Source organism: Opisthocomus hoazin, chromosome 12, assembly GCF_030867145.1.
Source record: "Opisthocomus hoazin isolate bOpiHoa1 chromosome 12, bOpiHoa1.hap1, whole genome shotgun sequence".
In the NCBI taxonomy this organism is placed as follows: domain Eukaryota; kingdom Metazoa; phylum Chordata; class Aves; order Opisthocomiformes; family Opisthocomidae; genus Opisthocomus; species Opisthocomus hoazin.
Genome location: NC_134425.1, coordinates 2717405 through 2734434, shown reverse-complemented (window position 1 = coordinate 2734434; position 17030 = coordinate 2717405). Strand labels below are relative to the sequence as shown.

The window sequence follows — 17030 nt, the reverse complement described above, 5'->3', positions numbered from 1 at the left end:
CTGCGTGCCCAGCGCCCCAGCCCTGGCACGGCGGGCACCGGGGCAGCAGCGTCCCCCAGCCCGGCTGTGGGTGGCTGGGCTGTGCCGGGGCCTCTCCGCGTAGCTGCGGTGACGCTCCCGGCCCCTCTAATGCAGCCCAGATTGGGAATGTGCTGGATCCATCCCCGCCTCGGCCCCCCCACCCCCAGAGCTGGCACCCACCGGCACCGCCGGCCTGGCGCTGGTACCCACCGGCACCCCTGGCTGGGTGCTGGCACCGCTGGCACCCCAACTGCCGATGGGCAGGACCCAGCACCCCATCCCTCACTCACCCCAGCCCCGGGACGCTCGGGCATCCGCTGCCTGCCACGGTTGTGAAATGTTTTCCGGCTTGCATGCCAGCGCCAGGGCTGGGATGGGCTCCGGCTGCCCCAGAGCCACCCCCCGATGTGGCGTCGGGCGCTGGGGAGCTCAGTGGCGAGGCCGTGCCGCCATGGAGGGGCTGGGGGGCAGCAGCCGGGACGGCGAGGCACAGCCCTGCCGTGGGGCTGCCGATGGTGCCCGCCGTGTCCCGCCGCTCTCTGGTCCTGCTGCAGCAGCGTGGGGAGGGGAAACTGAGGCACCGGTCGGTCCTGTGGCTCAGTGCCCGCGGTGGGGGCACGGGCTGGCGGCGGTCGCGGGATGGCGAGGGGCTGCTGGGGATGGCGTGGAGCCACGTGGAGATGGCCGACCCTGCTCCTCGTCCCGGCGCGTGCCGCGATGGGAACCCCTTCCTCTGGGAACGCGATGGGGGTCCGGCATGGCCACCCCCACGCCGTGCCCCCCCAGCCCCCGCCCCGCTCGCAGCGCTCTCCCGGCGATGGCCCCAGCCATCCCAGTGCCCCGGCAGGAATGTACTGGGGGGCCCCGGCCCCCGCCCCGCCGGGACGGCTTCCTCTTCTGCGGATATTTAAGCCCGTCACCGGCGCGTCCGGGCAGCGGCCGGGCCATGGAGCGGATGGAGGTGACCGAGACCTTCGCCGGCGTCTCCCTGCCCGGCCACCTCCACACCCAGGAGTCCCTCGGCTTCGCCGCCACCTTCTCCTTCCACCCCAGCGACGTGGTCATCGCCACCTACCCCAAATCGGGTGAGGGCGGGGGGCCGGGGGGTCTCAGAGGGATGGGGGACAGGGAGGGGAGCTGGGGTGGGGTGTCGGTGGCGCAGGGCTGGGGACCCCCCCGGCTGGAGGGGTGGGGAGCACGGGCAGGCTCTGCCACGCGGCCCCCGGCTCGCCGGCGGGACCCGGAGCTGCTTGCGTGGCCAGGCTGGGGGCCAGCCCCTCCGCAGGGCCCCCTGTTCCCCGCAGCCCCGCGCCCCCCGGCCCCTCCGGGCACAGCGTGGGGGACCCCGGCCCCAGGTATTGCGTCCCACCCCCCCCCCAAACCCCCTGCCCTGCGGGTGGGGGGAGCACCCCCCCCAGCCTCCCCAGCACCATCCAGTCCCCAGCCCCAGACTGGTGTGACTGGTAGGGGCTCTGGGGGTGCTGCGTGGCCCTGCCAGCCCAGCTGCTGCCCCGTGCCATGTTGTGCCGTGCCGTGCCATGCCGAGCCTTTCAATGCCGTGCCAGCCTGCTGCATGCCGTGCTGTGCCGTACGATGGCATGCCACGCTGTGCCGCGCCGTACCGTGCCAGACCGTGCCATGGGGGACTGTGCCGTACTGTGCCGAGCCGTGTCATGCCGTACAGTGCTGTGCTGTGCCACGCTGTGCCGTGCTCTGCCATTCTGTGCCGTGCCATGCCGTGCCGTGCTGTGCTGTGCCATGCAGTGCAGTGCTGTGCCATGCAGTGCAGTGCCTTGCCATGCAGTGCTGTGCTGTGCTGTGCAGTGCCATGCTGTGCCATGCCATGCCGTGCTGTGCTGTGCCATGCAGTGCAGTGCTGTGCCATGCAGTGCAGTGCCTTGCCATGCAGTGCTGTGCTGTGCTGTGCAGTGCCATGCTGTGCCATGCCATGCTGTGCTGTGCTGTGCCATGCAGTGCAGTGCCTTGCCATGCAGTGCCATGCAATTCTGTGCCATGCCATGCCGTGCTGTGCCGTGCAGTGCCATGGCATACAGTGCCGTGCCATGCCGTGCATTGCCTTGCCGTGCCATGCCATCCAGTGCCATGCTGTGCCATGCAGTGCATTGCCTTGCCATGCCATGCTGTGCTGTGCTGTGCCATGCCGTGCCATACTGTGCCATGCAGTGCAGTGCCATGCAATTCTGTGCCATGCCATGCCATACCATACTGTGCCATGCAGTGCAGTGCCATGCTGTGCCATGCCATGCCATGCCATGCCATGCCATGCCATGTCATGCTGTGCAGTGACCATGTCATGCCATGCAGTGCAGTGCCGTGCCATGCCATGCTGTTCCATGCCATGCCATGCAGTGCCGTGCAGCGCCATGCAATGCCATGCCATGCTGTTCCATGCCATGCTGTGCCATGCCATGCCATGCCGTGCCCCACACCGGGCTGGCGCTGCCCTGACAGCCGCCTCCCCAGGCACCACCTGGATGCAGGAGATCCTGACGCTGCTGTTCAGCCGCGGGGACGTCCGACCAGCCAAGACCATCCCCAACTGGGAGCGGGCGCCCTGGCTGGAGCAGATCTACTTCAGGGGCGCGCTGCGGGACACGGCCGCCCGCCGGCTCATCACCACCCACCTCCCCGCCCGCGTCCTGGCCCCGGCCCTGCAGCAGAGCAAGGCCAAGGTGAGAGGGGCCCGGGGAGAGGCCTGGGGGTCTCCGCAGGGACATCCCGCGCCCATGGGGCTTCCCGCAGACCGGGTGATTGCCGGGGGCTTTCTGGGCGCAGCAGAGCGGGTTTCCCCCGGCCGTGGGGCTGACGCCGGCCGCCCGTAGGTGATCTACGTGGCCAGGAACCCCAAGGACGTCGCCGTTTCCTTCTACCACTTCCACCGCCTGGCCAAGTTCCTGCCCGACCCCGGCTCCTTTGACACCTTCCTGACGCGGTTCCTTGAGGGCACCGGTAAGGGCTGGGGGCTCTCCGGGGTCCCGGGGCTCGGTCACAGGGTCCCCCCGTCACCCCCTGCCTCCCCCCAGTGCACTACGGCTCCTGGTTCGACCACGTCAAGGGCTGGCTGGGCCAGCGGCAGCTCCTGGACATCTTCTACGTCACCTACGAGGAGCTGCACCAGGTGAGCCCCGGCGTGTCCCCGTCCCCGTCCCCGCCGGCTGCCCGGGGTGACGGTCCCCTCCGCCGCAGGACCTGCGCGGCGCGGTGCAGCGGCTCAGCACCTTCCTGGGCTGCCCGCTGGGACCGGAGACGCTGGCGGCCCTGGAGCAGCACTGCAGCTTCGCCGCCATGCGGGACAACGCCATGGCCAACTTCTCCCTCATCCCCCCCGAGATCATGGACCACAGCCAGGGACGCTTCATGAGGAAAGGTGAGGGGGGACGGGGTGGGGTGGGGGGGACCCAGGGGGGCTGCCAGCCCCGGCTGCAGCCTCCCAGTCCCCTCCGTCCCGCAGGCGTGGTGGGGGACTGGAGAGACCACTTCTCCCCCCGGCAAAACGCCCTCTTCAACCGCCTCTACCAGGAGGAGATGGGGAACTCGGAGCTGCCCGCGCCCTGGCCCATGGCATGAGGGGCTGGGGGGGGCCCTGCTGCTGCTCAGCACCGCTGCCCCGCCACCAGCCGAGCCCCCCGCCTGGGGACCCCCCCAGCACCCCCAGAACTCAACCCCCCCCACCCATCGCCCCAAGGGCGTGAGGGGTCTGGGAGGGGGGGTCACCAGCTGCACGACCCCCGCGCCGGGGATGGGGGACTTTTCCGGCCACACGTTGCGGCCATCCCCGTGGCCTTCCTTCCCCTGGGGTGGGGGGCACGTGGCCGTGACCCCCCGCTTCCCGCCCAGCCCGCCTCGCGGAAATAAATATTTATTGCGGTTTCCAGCCAGGCAGGCTGTTCCCACGGGCGCGGGGTGGGAAGCGGCGTTATCAGGGGCCGCATCGGGGTGGGGACCCGTCCCCGGGGACCTTATCTGCGGCGGGGGGCAATGGCCGGGTGGGTGGTGCGGGGGGCCGTGGCCCTGCCGCGGGGTCACGGCGAGGTGCTGGTGTTTGCCGGCGGAGCCCATGGCACGGAGCTGGCTCCTTCGGCGGCACCCCGTGCCCTCCCAGACCCCCCCCCAAAAACCTGAGGTCCCCCTGCCCCAGTGCAGACTCTGCAACCCCCTCCAGATACCTTCTGCCCCCCTGTACCCCCCCAATACCCCCTGCACCCCAGTGCTCCCACTATGCCCAGCGCACCCCCCCAATGCCCCCTGCACCCCAGTGCTCCCACTATGCCCAGTGCACCCCCCAATGCCCCCTGCACCCCAGTGCTCCCACCCTGCCCAGCGCACCCCCCCCATGCCCCCTGCACCCCAGTGCTCCCACCCTGCCTGGTGCACCCCCCAATTCCCCGTGCACCCCAATGCCCCCCACTCTGCCCCAGCGCACCCCTCATGATGCCTGGGGGGGGGGCACAGTGCCCTGACCAGCCTGGCTGGACGCCCCCCACCCCACCCGTGCCGAGCACCCCACAGCCCCCGGGGGGGGAAGGGAGGGGAGGGGAGGGGGGGGCTGCTCCTCCCTGTCCTCCCACACTCCCGAGAATTGCCCTGTCCATCAAAATCAAGCCGCTGGAGAAGCGCAGGCACCGTCAATAATTAACCCTCGGCTTAATTAACCGGCAGCAGCCGGGTCAGCGTGGCAGGGAGGGCGAGGGCTTGGCTGCACACGAGTGGGACCCCCTCGCCAGGGCTCGGCTGAGCGGGGGGCTGGCGGCGAGACCCTCCCCGGGGACCCCGGCACCCAGCCAGCCCGGCCGCGGCACCCGTGGGCGCAGCCGGCTCGGTGACGCTGGGCACCCCCAGAGCCCCGGGGTCCCCCTGTGCCCACCGGCCGCGGATCGGGGTGCCGTGGCGGACCCCTGCCCGCGCCCAGGGCCGGCTGGTGCCGCAGGCTCGTCAGGCGCCGGGTTTCTATGGCGACGTCCGTTATCCAGCTTCGAGGAGATGAATCAGGAGCTATAAATACGCGGCTGGATGGCGGCGCGGGCCGCGTGCGGGAGAGCCGGCGGCGGGCAGCACCGGAGGGGCACGGTGGTCCAGCGTGGCTGTGCCGGTGGGTGGGTGCCCATGACCTGTGCTGGCACCCAGGGTGACGGCAGCATGCCCGAGCCCAGCGCGGTGGCACCCGTGGGGTTGGGTCTTGGGTGGCATCTACCCGGTGGCGGCTGCCCTGGGCGCCCGTTTCAGTCCCGGCGGTGGCCCGGTGGGGTCACGGCCCGCCCCAGTGGATGTCACCTCCCCGGGAGCATCTGCTGGCACCGGATCGGCGACGCACGGTGCGTGGCACAGGGTGAGCGGCACATGGCACGTGGCATGTGGCAGGGCAGCTGGCACACAGCGAACGGCACCGGGCTTTTGGCGCAGCAAACGGCACGCGGCACTCGGTGTGCTGCACAGGGCAGCGGCGCGGCACAGCGCCCGGTGCGGGGTGCGCAGCACGGGGCACAGCCTGGCACACGGCATGTGGCGTGCAGCACACGGCCCACAGCCTGGAACGTGGCATGTGGCACGCAGTGCATGGCACATGGCACACAGCACGTGGCACGTAGCACATAGCACATGGCAAATGGCACACGGCACATGGCACACAGCACACGGCACATGACACATGGTACAGGGCACACGGCACAGAGCACATGGCAAATGGCATGCGGCATATGGCACACGGCACACGGCACATGGCACACGGAACATGGCATGGGGCACACGACACGGCACATGGCACAGGGCACACGGCACATGGCACACGGCACACAGCACATGGCACATGGCACACAGCACAGGGCACATAGCACATGGCACAGGGCACACGGCACATGGCACACGGCACACAGCACATGGCACATGGCACACAGCACAGGGCACATAGCACATGGCACAGGGCACACAGCACATGGCACATGGCACACGGCACATGGCATGGGGCACATGGCACATGGCACAGGGCGCATGGCACATGGCACAGGGCACATGGCACACGGCACATGGCACATGGCACATGGCACATGGCACACAGCACAGGGCACATGGCACACGGCACACGGTGCGCAGCACGTGGCATGCGAGCCGCAGTGCATGGATCCCGCCGAAACCCGGGGGCAGCCGGAGCGGCCGCGGTGGTGCCCGCGCTCGGCCCTCGCTCGCTCGCCGGGGCTGGGCAGCGCGGTGGCACGGTGAGGGGCGGGTGCGGTGCCCCCCTGCCCACGCCTCGCCGCGGGGAGATCTGGCGTCGGCGCACAGAGAGCACGCGGCGCGGGCGCAGGGCTGGTTGCTTTATTGGGGGCGATGGGGGGGTCCCCCGCACGCGGCGGGGTTCGTCATGCAGCCTCCAAACGACGTCATAGGGACAGGCAAGCGGGGACGGAGGGGACAGAGCAGGGACGGGACCACCGGGACTGGGCGATGCCCGTGGGGGGTCCTGCGTTGGGGCACCGCAACCATCCCCGTGTCCCCGGGCGGGTGCCAGCGGGGGCCCCGGTGCCCCCTCCGCCCGGCGAGGAGGTGTCTGCGGTGGGGCTGGGACCCCCGTCCGTCCCCGCGCCGCGGCGGGGAGCCTCACTGGGGCGAGCCGAGGTCGGAGTCAGGGGTGCGGGGCTGGGGGCAGCGGGGGGGGAAGGCCTTGTAGCTGTAGTACTCCACCACCTGCTTGGGCACCTCCGCCAGCACGCACTTCGCCAGGGCCGTCGGTGACGCCTGCAGGGACACGGGGACATGGAGGGGGGACATGGGTGAGCGGGGGGCACCGCGGCACCGCCCGCATCCCTGTGCAGAGCAGCATCCGCGGGGCAGCGGCACTGGTCGCTCCTGCCACGGGGACCTGGAGGGGACTGGAGAGGACTGGAGGGGACAGGAGGGGACAGGAGGGGACAGGGGGGGACAGCAGGACCACCAGCGCCCAACTCACGTTCTTGAACTCCCGGAAGGGGACGAACTGGACGATGTCGCGGAGGACGGGCTCGCCCTTGGGGGAGCGCAGGACGCCGTCGTCGCCGTCCAGGATCTGCATGTCGGTGAAGTCGGCGTTGCCCACCCCGACGATGATGATGGACATGGGCAGGTAGGAGGCGCGGACGATGGCCTCCCGCGTGTCCGCCATGTCCGTCACCACCCCGTCGGTCAGGATCAGCAGGATGAAGTATTGCTGGGGGGGAGGGGAGGGATGGTTTGGGGGGGGCTGCCCGGCTCGGCTGCCGGCCCCACGCGGGGGGAGCCGGCCGAGGGCTTGGCTCCGACGTGGGAGCGGCCACAAGTGTCACGAGCGTGCTGGGTCTCAGCCCAGGCTGGAGCCCACCGGCCGGGGGGCCATGGGGTACGTACCGAAGCCTCCTTCGTCCGCTCCTCGTCGGCCGCCACCCGAGCCACCTTGGAGATGATGGGGGCCACGTTGGTGGGGCCGTAGAGCTGGATTTTGGGCAGGCAGCTCTGGTAGGACTCCACGACGCCCTGGATGCCTGTGGGGGGGTGAGAGGGGTGGGGTGGGGGTGGGGTAGCACCGGGCTCTGGCACAGGGGAGGCCACAGGACCCGGCCCCACCGGAGCTGGACTCACCCTCGCACTCGTCGTCGTCGGGGTTGAAGTTGATGGCAAAGTCGTGGGAGACCTGGAGGGCGAGAGGGGAGGGGGCAGGAGGTGCCCACCCACCCGCCACAGCCCCCGGCACCTGCTGAGCCCCGCGGGAGCCACAGCCGAGGGTGCCCGGAGGGCTGAGGGCATCCCTGGAGTCCCATGGGACCCCGGCGCCTCGACCATCCCACCCTACCTCGTACTTGGGAGGGATCCTCGCACCAAAGCCCAGAGCTGAGAACTTCTTATCACTGCAAGGGAAGAGGTGTGAGGACCCCCAGCACCACGGTGGCCGTCACCAGGGTGTCCTGGCCATGGGGTGGCCATCACCGGGGTGCCCTGGCCATGGGTTGGCCATCATTGGGGGTGTCCTGGCCATGGGGTGGCCATCTCTGGGGTGCCCTGGCCACGGGGTGGCCATCACTGGGGTGTCGTGGCCATCACTGGGGTGTCGTGGCCGTGGGGTGGCTGACATCAGAGGCGCTCTGGCCACGGGGTGACCGACACCGGGGTGTCGTGGCCATGGGTTGGCCATCACCGGGGTGTCGTGACCATCATTGGGGGTGTCCTGGCCATGGGGTGGCCATCATTGGGGGTGTCCTGGCCACAGGGTGGCCATCACCAGGGGGTGTCCCGCTCCCGGGGGGACCCGCTGGAGCCACCGACCTGTCGTAGTCCTGGCAGATCTCGCCCACGGCCACCAGCGCCTTCAGGTACTCGTTGGGCTGGTAGGGGTTGATGTAGTGCAGGGAGCAGCTGTTCCGGGGGTCCCCGTTGGAGGCCGTGAAGTCGATGGCCACCTTGGGGGGGGTGGTGGTGGTGAGGGTCCCCCGGGGCGAGCGGGGTGTCCCCGGTGGGGCTGGGGGGCTCTGCCAGCCCCGCTGACCAGCACCACGGCACAGCGGCGGCATGGGGGACCCATAGCCCCCTGCCCTGGCACAACCTCAGAGCCCCCCACCCGGGCGCCGGGCGCCGCCGCTCACCGTGAAGTGGATCTGGCAGCCACCCATGATGTAGTCCAGGAAGGAGTAGACCCTGTGGATCTTCCAGAGGGACCTGCGTCAGCTGCTCCTGCCCCACGGCAGCAGGGCGCAGCTCGGCACGGCGTGGCACGGCAGGACATGGCGTGGCACGGCGTGGCACAGCATGGCACAGCGTGGCACAGCGCGGCACGCGGGGACTCACCTTCAGGTCCAGCAGCACCACGACCCCCGAGTTCTTGTAGTTGCGCTTCTTGATTTTGTACTTGGGGTTCAGGCAGTCCCACTGCACCTGCGGCAGGCGGCACCCCCCGCGCTGCCTGCGGACCCCAGCCCCACGGCCCCACGCGCCGGCGTCCCCCCACCGCCACCCCACAGCCCCCCAGCCCCATGGGTCCGCAGCGCTGTGACTCCACAACCCCACAGCCCCAAAACCCTGCAGACCCATAACCCCACAACCCCATAACCCTGCAGGGCCATAACCCTGCAGCCCCAAAACCCCACAGCCCCATAACCCCACAACCCCACAGCCCCATAACCCCAGAGCCCCATAACCCTGGAGACCCACAGCCCCACAGCCCCAAAACTCTGCAGAGCCATAACCCTGGAGACCCACAACCCCATAACCCCAAAACCCCGCAAACCCATAACCCCACAGCCCCATAACCCTGCAGACCCACAGCCCCATAGCCCCATAACCCTGCAAACCCATAGCCGCAGAACCCTGCAGTCCCACAGCCCCATAACCCCACAACCCTGCAGCCCTGTAACCCCACAGCCCCACAACCCCATAGCCCCAGAACCCTTGAGACCCACAGCCCCATAACCCTGCAGCCCCATAACCCTGCAGCCCCATAACCCTGCAGATCCACAGACCCACAACCCCATAACCCCATAGCCCCTTAGCCCTGCAGACCCACAGCCCTATAACCCCATAACCCCACAGCCCCATAACCCTGGAGACCCACAACCCCACAGCCCCATAACCCCACAGCCCCATAACCCTGGAGACCCACAACCCCACAGCCCCGTAACCCCACAGCCCCAGAACCCTTCCTCTCTGCAGCCCCACAGCCCCGCCATCCTCCAGCCCCACGGCCCCACAACCCCGCAGCCCCACAGCCCCAGGGTGCAGCCGCCTCGCCCCGCTCCCGGCCAGCCCGCGGGCTCCAGCCAGCCGGGGGTGAGGACCCATTTCCCCCGAGGAGCCCAGACCCACCATCCCTCCCCCAAGGAGGGGGCAGCGAGGGCAGCACGGCCCCAAACCCAGAGGAGGAGCTGGGAGGTGCCTCCTGGCGTGGGATCTGCTGCAGGGGGGGTGACCCCAGAGGCTGTCCCCACGCCCACCTTGTTCTCCCCCATCGCCTTCTGCATCTCCTCGAAGGTGGTGAAGAATTCCCCGATGAAGTCGTGCTTGCCCCGCGAGTCGTAGTCCCACACCACGCACTGCGGCCGGGGACGGCTCAGCACCCGGCTGGGGGTCCCACGCACCCACAGCCCCCTAAACCGCACCCAGCCCCAGCACCGTCCCCGACACCTCGGGTTCCCCGGCACGTCGCCCACACGGGGCCGTGGGGAAGCTGCAGGACCCACATCCCCAGGGCAGGGAATGGGGGTCCCCATCGCCCTTCCTCACCCTCAGCTTCCTCTTCTCCTCACAGCTACAGAGCGAGTTGAGGGACACCTTGAAGGGCTCCCAGATGGGGCTCAGGTTGTTCTTCACCACCTGCGGGGCGAGGGGCTCAGCGGGGCCGGCGCAGCCGCCGGCGCGGCCGCGGGACGGATCCTGCCCGCGGCCCCACCTCGGTGCGGTACACCAGCTGCTCGCTGCGGTCGTCATCCAGGCGGTAGATCTCCAGGAAGGGGTCCGACTTGCTGAAGAGGTCCTGGAGGAGGGAGGATGGGGCCGAGCGTCGTCTGGCCGCCCTGCCCGCCCCGCTCTCCCCGGCTCCCCTGCCCGCGGGGCTCGGCTCACCTTGTCGTCCAGCTTCTTGGCGCGGAAGGCGAGCTCCACGTAGCCGTTGTTCCCCGAGATCTCCTCCGAGATGACCTGAGAGGAGGTCGCGGGGTGCTCAGCACCCAGCACGGCTGTGTCCCCCTGCCCTCCCTGCCTGCATGGTGGCCTGGGAGGGGACAGGGAGCCACGCACCCTCTCTGGCACGGCGGGGACCCCCCAGGGTGGCCAGCAGACCCTGAGCCCTCCCCACCCCCAGGAGCCTGGGGGGTGGCCGGATGATGGCTAGGACAGGAGCAGGGTCCCCGGGGACCCCCCTTGTGCCCCAGCTCAATGCTGCCCACGCCAGCTCAGTGCCACCCATGTGTCCCAGCTCGATGCCACCCCAGGGTCCCTGTTTGGTGCCACCCATGTGCCCCAGCTTGGTGCCACCCCAGGGTCCCTGTTTGGTGCCACCCATGTGCCCCAGCTTGGTGCCACCCCAGGGTCCCTGTTTGGTGACACCCAGGTACCCCAGCTCGATGCCACCCCAGGGTCCCTGTTTGGTGCCACCACAGGGTCCCAGCTTGGTGCCACTCATGTTCCCCAGCTCGGTGCCACCCCAGGGTCCCAGCTTGGTGCCACCTATGTATCCTAGCTTGGTGCCACCCAGGTACTCCAGCTCGATGCCACCACAGTGTCATGGCTTGGTGCCACCCATGTGCCCCAGCTCGGTGCCACCCCAGGGTCCCAGCTTGGTGCCACCTATGTATCCTAGCTTGGTGCCACCCAGGTACCCCAGCTCGATGCCACCACAGTGTCAAGGCTTGGTGCCACCCATGTTCCCCAGCTCAATGCCACCACAGGGTCCCAGCTTGGTGCCACTCATGTTCCCCAGCTCGGTGCCACCCCAGGGTCCCAGCTTGGTGCCACCTATGTACCCTAGCTTGGTGCCACCCAGGTACCGTGCCACCCCAGGGTCCCAGCTTGGTGCCACCTATGTACCCTAGCTTGGTGCCACCCATGTGCCCCAGCTCAATGCCACCACAGGGTCCCAGCTTGGTGCCACCCATGTTCCCCAGCTCGGTGCCACCCCAGGGTCCCAGCTTGGTGCCACCTATGTATCCTAGCTTGGTGCCACCCAGGTACTCCAGCTCGATGCCACCACAGTGTCATGGCTTGGTGCCACCCATGTGCCCCAGCTCGGTGCCACCCCAGGGTCCCAGCTTGATGCCACCCATGTGCCCCAGCTCGGTGCCACCACAGGGTCCCAGCTTGGTGCCACCCATGTGCCCCAGCTCAGTGCCACCCCAGGGTCCCAGCTTGGTGTCACCCGTGTGCCCCAGCTCGGTGTCACCCCAGGGTCCCAGCCCGGTGCCACCCCCGGCGTGGGTCTGACCGCTCACCGTGATGGTGGACTTCCCCGCAAACTTCCCGTACTTGAGGAACAGCGGCTTCGTCACCCGCTTCTGCGCCACGATCTGCGAAAGCCGAGGGGTCGGGGAGGGGCCACCACCGGTGGTTGTCCCCGGGGCGGGGGGCGCGGGCTCACCTGCCCCACGGTGCACTCCATGCCCCCCAGGAAGTCGTCATCGTGCGTGCCCACGCCGGCGTGCCCGTGGCTGTCGTACACCTCGAACCGCAGCTTCTGCACCTCCTCGAAGTAGTAGTCCACCGTGAAGATCTTGGCGAAGACGGGGTTGAGGTTGCTCTTGATGACCTCGCTGCGCTCCACCTGCAAGGTGGGACCACGGCTGGGGGGGGCAGCGGGGCCAGAGCCCGGCGTGGGGCCGCATCCGGCGCCGGCGGAGCTGCCCGGGACCGCGGGATGGCGGAGCTCAGCGGGAGCCGGGCATGGGGACGCGGGGACGCTGGGGCATGGGGACACGGGGACGCTGGGATGGAGGATGCTGGGCAGATGTCCCGCACAAGCACCCACCCCATCCCATGCCAGCTCCGAGGCCAACGGCGCTTGGAGGCAGCCCCGGCGCTGGCTCGGGCACCAGCCCTGCCAGCCCCGGGTCCCGGGGCACCGCTCGCCCCGGAGCCCGGGGTGGCTTCGCGGGGATGCCCTGGCTCCGGGTACCACGCTTTGCCCCGGCTGCGCTCGGGTGGGAGCGGCAGGATGGTGCCCAGGACCAGCGCCCGCGCTTCCACCCAGCGCTGCCCAAGGGCGAGGGCCACCAGCTGCCATGGCCCTGCCAGGAGGGTGCTCAGCGTCCCCCCCGCTGCGCTGGCACCGGGCGCCGAGCGGCTTCCCGGAGCCTCCCCCGCGCCCCGTCCCTGCCAGCGCTGACTCAGCGGGACGCATCCTGCCCAGGGCACCCCACCAGCCCGGCCCAGTCCGGCAGCATCCGCCGAGCCCTCCCCACGGCAGTGCCTCCCGCGCGGGCACCACCAGCCCCGCCAGCGGGCTCCGGGTCCCGGCCACCTCGGTCTCTCCGCTGCCAGCCCCTGCCAGCGTGGCCGCGGCTCTTTCGGCTCTCGGACCCGGCCGGCAGCGGCTGAGCCACCGTCCGGGCTGGGGGACAGGGAGGGGACGGCTCGGAGTCCCTCTGAGGGGCAGCCCAGGAGGGGCCCTCTGGCTTCTTGGGGCTGGCCCTTGCATGGCACGGCATGGCACGGCACGGCATGGCACAATATTTTGTGGCATGGCACGGCACGGCACACCATGGCATGGCACAGCGTGGCACGGCACAGTACGGTGTGGCACACCATGGCACGGCACGGCATGACACGGCACAGCGTGGCATGGCATGGCATGGCACAGCATGGTGTGGCACAGCACGGCACGGCATGGCACGGCGTGGCACAGTAGGGTTCGGTGGCTCGGCACGGCACCGCCCGGGGAGCCACAGCCCACAGCTGGCACCGGGCCCCTCGCCACCCGCCCTGGCACCGGCTCCGGCTCCGGCGGGCAGAGTCGATTACGCGCAGAGGGATTTAGCGCTCAATCCGCCGGCTGAGCCGCGCTGATTAGCGGGCACGGAGCTGCCGGCGCCAGCCCAGAGCTCAGCCATGCGGGAACGACGGGAAGGAGCCGCGCCAGCCCCGGTGCCAGCCCCAGTGCCAGCCCCAGTGCCAGCCCCAGCACCAACCCCATCCCCATTGCCATCCCCACTGCCAGCCCCAGTGCCAGCCCCAGCCCCAGTGCCAGCCCCAGTGCCATCCCCACTGCCATCCCCATCCCCATTGCCATCCCCACTGCCAGCCCCAGTGCCAGCCCCAGCCCCAGTGCCCAGCCCCAGCCCCATTGCCAGCCCCATTGCCAGCCCCAGTGCCAGCCCCAGCCCCAGCTCGTGTGGGCTCCAGAGCCCCCCAGGGCTGCGCAGCGAGGGGCACACGGCCACGGTGCCAGCCCGGATGCCCCTCTGAGCTGCCCCCTGTGTGTGGAGGGGTGGGGGACAGACGGGTGGTCCCCCGGCTGCCCACTCCAAGCAGGGTGACCCCAGCCCGTGGGCCCTGACCCGCCCCAGGGTGGCCAAGGCATCCCTCAGCCTGGAGCCCCGCAGCGTGGGCACCCCGCGGGCACCCCGTTCCCCAGCCCTGCCGCAGTCGGGGGGCTCGCTCTGACCGGGCTGGCTGTCCCCACACGCTGCCGAGTGTCCCACAGCGCCCAGCCGAGCCCCGTGAGCCTGGTGCTCTGCACCCTGCACCCTGCTCCCAGCACCCTGCTCCCTGCACCCTGCACACGCCCTGCACTGTGAGCTCTGCACCCTGAGCTCTGCACCTCACCCGCAGCATCCTCCGTGTGCACCTTGCACCTCATGCTGCACCCTGCGCCCCGTTCTGCGCTGTCTTCTGCACCCTGCACCCTGCCCTGCACCCTGCACCCCACTCTGCACCATCTTCTACACCCTGCACCCTGTTCTCCACCCTCTGCTGCACCCTGCACCCCAACCTGCACCGTCTTCTACACCCTGCACCCTGCTCTGTACCCTGCACCCTGCTCTCCACCCTCTCCTGCAGCCTGCCCTGCATCCTGCACCCTGTTCTGCACCATCTTCCACACCCTGCACCCTGCTCTGTACCCTGAACCCTGCTGTCCATCCTCTCCTGCACCCTGCATCCTGCCCCGCACCATCTTCTGCACCCCGTTCTGTACCCTCCACCCTGTTCTCCACCCTCTCCTGCCCCCTGCCCCGCACTCTGCATCCTGCTCTGCACCATCTTCCACACCCTGCACCCTGCTCTGTACCCTGAACCCTGCTGTCCACCTTCTCCTGCACCCTGCTCTGCACCGTCTTCTACACCCTGCACCCTGCTCTGCACCCTGCACCCTGCGGTCCACCTTCTCCTGCACCCTGCACCCTGCTCTGCACCGTCTTCTACACCCTGCACCCCGCTCTGCACCCTCTCCTGCGCCCCGTGCAGTGGCTCCTGTCCTGGCTCTGGCCCCACAGGCATCACAGCCACCCTGGGGCTGTCCCTACTCCTGTCCCCATCCCAGAGACGCAAACCCCGTGCCCAGCCCCCCGTGCCCAGCCCCGTCACCTCGCCACCCTGCCCCGCCGCGGTGGGTGCCGGCGGTGACCCCCACCCACCCTCCTACCTCCATCCACTGGCCCTGGGACTGCATCAGCAGCAGGACGCAGGGGTCCGACTTGTTGAGGGTGTCGCGGTCCAGGAGGTGCCTGCAGCTCACCCGCAGCTCCACCTTGGAGAGGACGGCCAGCGGGGCCTGCGAGGACGGCTCGGGCGCCTCGCCCATGGCGGCCGCGCCGCGGCGGGTGGCAGGGCGCGACGGGGCGCAGGCAGCCCCGTGGGAGAAGGGCATGCGGGGGGAAGCGGGGCGGCGAGGGCGGCCGCTGCCTTCGTTGCCGTCAGGGAGCCCGGCGGGCACCCGTCATGCCCGGGGGACGTCGCCCCGCGGTGCCAGGTCGGGCGGGTGGCAGCGGGCGTTGGCGGGATGCTCCGGTGGGTGGGGACCCCCCCTCCGAGGAGGGGTCCTGGTTCCAGTCCTGGTGGCTCCGCAGGGCCCTGCAAGGTGTCAAAGCACAGCGGGGTGAGCCGGAGCCGGGGCACCCCTCGTCACCCTGCCCGTGTACCCCCAAGCGCCGGCCAGCCCCAGGGGCACCCAGGGGTCCTGCGTGGCCGTGCCCTGCTCTGCCCCAGCCCCACCCCGGGGCAGGACACGTCCCCATGGGGAAGGGGCACCTGTGTGGGGCTGCAGGAGCGGGGGGCTGCGCGGGCAGCCCTGGGCCCCCCACTCTGGGGTGCCCCTCCCGGTATCGGGGAGCAGAACCTCCCACCCCGCAGGCAGCACCCCCCGCCCGGGCTGGGCTCGCCGGCGAGGCGCAGCGGGGACGCCGGGTGCTTGTCCGTGCCGCCCGGCTATGCTGGCAGCGCCGTCCCGCTGCCCCGGGCAGGGCTGGGGGCACCCCGGGGGGGCTGGGGGCAGGGGCCACGCTCCAGCCGGACGCCGGTGACGCTCAGCCAGGCGAGGCTGCAGTGCCAGGCGTTCAGGGGCTCTGCCAGCCCCAGCCCCGCCGTGGGGCTCATCCCCCCAGCCACAGCCCCCGATGGATGCCTGGCTTGCGCTTGGGCAGGGGCAGAGCATCCCTCCTGCCCACCCTGCTGCCCACCCTGCTGCCCACCCGCGCCTCGCCGTGCCCAGCCCGCCCGGGAGCTGCCACTGCCGACCGGCCAAAGTTTCCCGGCGAAGTCACGCAGGGCCCAGCCCTTCGCCGGCACATGGCTCTGGTGCCCCAGCTCCGGCGGGCATCGTCGCCGTCCCCCTCCCCGCCATCGCGGGCATCCCTCGGCATCCCCCAGCGTGGCGGGCACCGGCTCCCACCCTGCCCGGCCATCCCCCCCTCACCTGGGTGCCGGAGGCCTGGGCTCCGCGTGCCGCTGGACCAAGGGCTGGGGTCGGCGTGCCAAGCGGAGCCGGTGTGCCAGCCGGAGCCGGTGTGCCAGCCGGAGCTGCCGCCGCTGCCACCTCCACACAACTGACTCAAGCTGCAGTTCGGGAGCGGAGCCCTAAGAGGGAGACGACAAGCTCCGTTAACTGCCTCGCTGCCGGCACCGGAGCCCAGCCCGCCGGCGGGTACCGGGGCTGAGTGGGGTGCCCGGGGTCCCAGGCACCAGGGCAGGTGCTCCCACCCTGGTTAAGACCCCCATGGCACAGCCCCTCGCTCTCCCCGTGGGGTGCCCGAGGCCTGTCCTGGTTCCCGGCCCCCCGTGGTCTCAGCCGACAGCCCAGCGCGGGGATGGGGTGCCCCAAAATCGCTGGGTGCCCTCCCCATGTGGCGGAGCCCCCAGACCCACGCTCTACGCACGCGGAGCTCTGCGCACCCCGTCCCTCAGCCGGGGGGCTGCCCCGGCACCCCCCACCCATGCACACCACCCCAGCGCCGCGGTGCTGTCGGCTGGATGGAAGATGTTGTAATTAGCACATATTTGGAGGGATTAAAATGCAGAGACGGCTAACGAGCATGAGGGCACCGCAGGGCCCTGGGCTGCGGGAGCTAATC

At 70.4% G+C, this 17030-nt stretch overlaps 2 protein-coding genes across 5 annotated transcripts; one reads left to right on the top strand and one right to left on the bottom strand.

Moving 5' to 3' along the window:
• Positions 1 to 964: 964 nt before the first annotated feature.
• On the top strand, positions 965 to 3916 carry LOC142362846 (sulfotransferase 2B1-like). 3 transcript variants are annotated; one of them, XM_075433605.1, is made up of 6 exons: positions 965 to 1106; positions 2506 to 2714; positions 2865 to 2991; positions 3066 to 3160; positions 3229 to 3409; positions 3494 to 3699. In XM_075433605.1, the coding sequence occupies exons 1-6, from the start codon at positions 968 to 970 to the stop codon at positions 3607 to 3609; spliced, it is 867 nt and encodes a 288-aa protein (XP_075289720.1). In that variant the 5' UTR covers positions 965 to 967; the 3' UTR covers positions 3610 to 3699. The 3 variants fall into 3 exon arrangements, with proteins under 3 accessions (XP_075289720.1, XP_075289719.1, XP_075289718.1); XM_075433604.1 differs by having other exon boundaries at positions 968 to 1106; positions 3562 to 3916; XM_075433603.1 differs by having other exon boundaries at positions 969 to 1106; positions 3098 to 3160; positions 3494 to 3916.
• Positions 3917 to 6335: 2419 nt separating this feature from the next.
• Positions 6336 to 16518, bottom strand: CPNE7 (copine 7). 2 transcript variants are annotated; one of them, XM_075433601.1, is made up of 16 exons: positions 16376 to 16518; positions 15107 to 15534; positions 12107 to 12289; positions 11961 to 12035; positions 10597 to 10671; positions 10424 to 10507; positions 10258 to 10347; positions 9969 to 10067; positions 8827 to 8913; positions 8625 to 8684; positions 8308 to 8441; positions 7838 to 7892; positions 7627 to 7678; positions 7396 to 7529; positions 6983 to 7219; positions 6336 to 6771 (listed from the first exon to the last, which is right to left on the bottom strand). In XM_075433601.1, exons 2-16 carry the CDS (start codon positions 15329 to 15331, stop codon positions 6634 to 6636), a joined length of 1728 nt encoding a protein of 575 aa, XP_075289716.1. In that variant the 5' UTR covers positions 15332 to 15534; positions 16376 to 16518; the 3' UTR covers positions 6336 to 6633. The 2 variants fall into 2 exon arrangements, with proteins under 2 accessions (XP_075289716.1, XP_075289717.1); XM_075433602.1 differs by lacking the exons at positions 15107 to 15534; positions 16376 to 16518 and adding an exon at positions 12494 to 12583.
• Positions 16519 to 17030: the final 512 nt, after the last annotated feature.

Excerpts from the sequence above, each read along its gene's own strand:
- LOC142362846 (XM_075433603.1), top strand. The coding sequence starts at position 977 with ATGGAGGTGACCGAGACCTTCGCCGGCGTCTCCCTGCCCGGCCACCTC. Across the intron at positions 2,715-2,864 it reads TGCAGCAGAGCAAGGCCAAG|GTGATCTACGTGGCCAGGAA; the intron begins GTGAGAGGGGCC and ends GGCCGCCCGTAG. Across the intron at positions 2,992-3,097 it reads GCGGTTCCTTGAGGGCACCG|GGCTGGCTGGGCCAGCGGCA; the intron begins GTAAGGGCTGGG and ends GACCACGTCAAG.
- CPNE7 (XM_075433601.1), bottom strand. The coding sequence starts at position 15,331 with ATGCCCTTCTCCCACGGGGCTGCCTGCGCCCCGTCGCGCCCTGCCACC. Across the intron at positions 12,290-15,106 it reads CCCAGGGCCAGTGGATGGAG|GTGGAGCGCAGCGAGGTCAT; the intron begins GTAGGAGGGTGG and ends CCCACCTTGCAG. Across the intron at positions 10,348-10,423 it reads AGCTGGTGTACCGCACCGAG|GTGGTGAAGAACAACCTGAG; the intron begins GTGGGGCCGCGG and ends CTCGCCCCGCAG.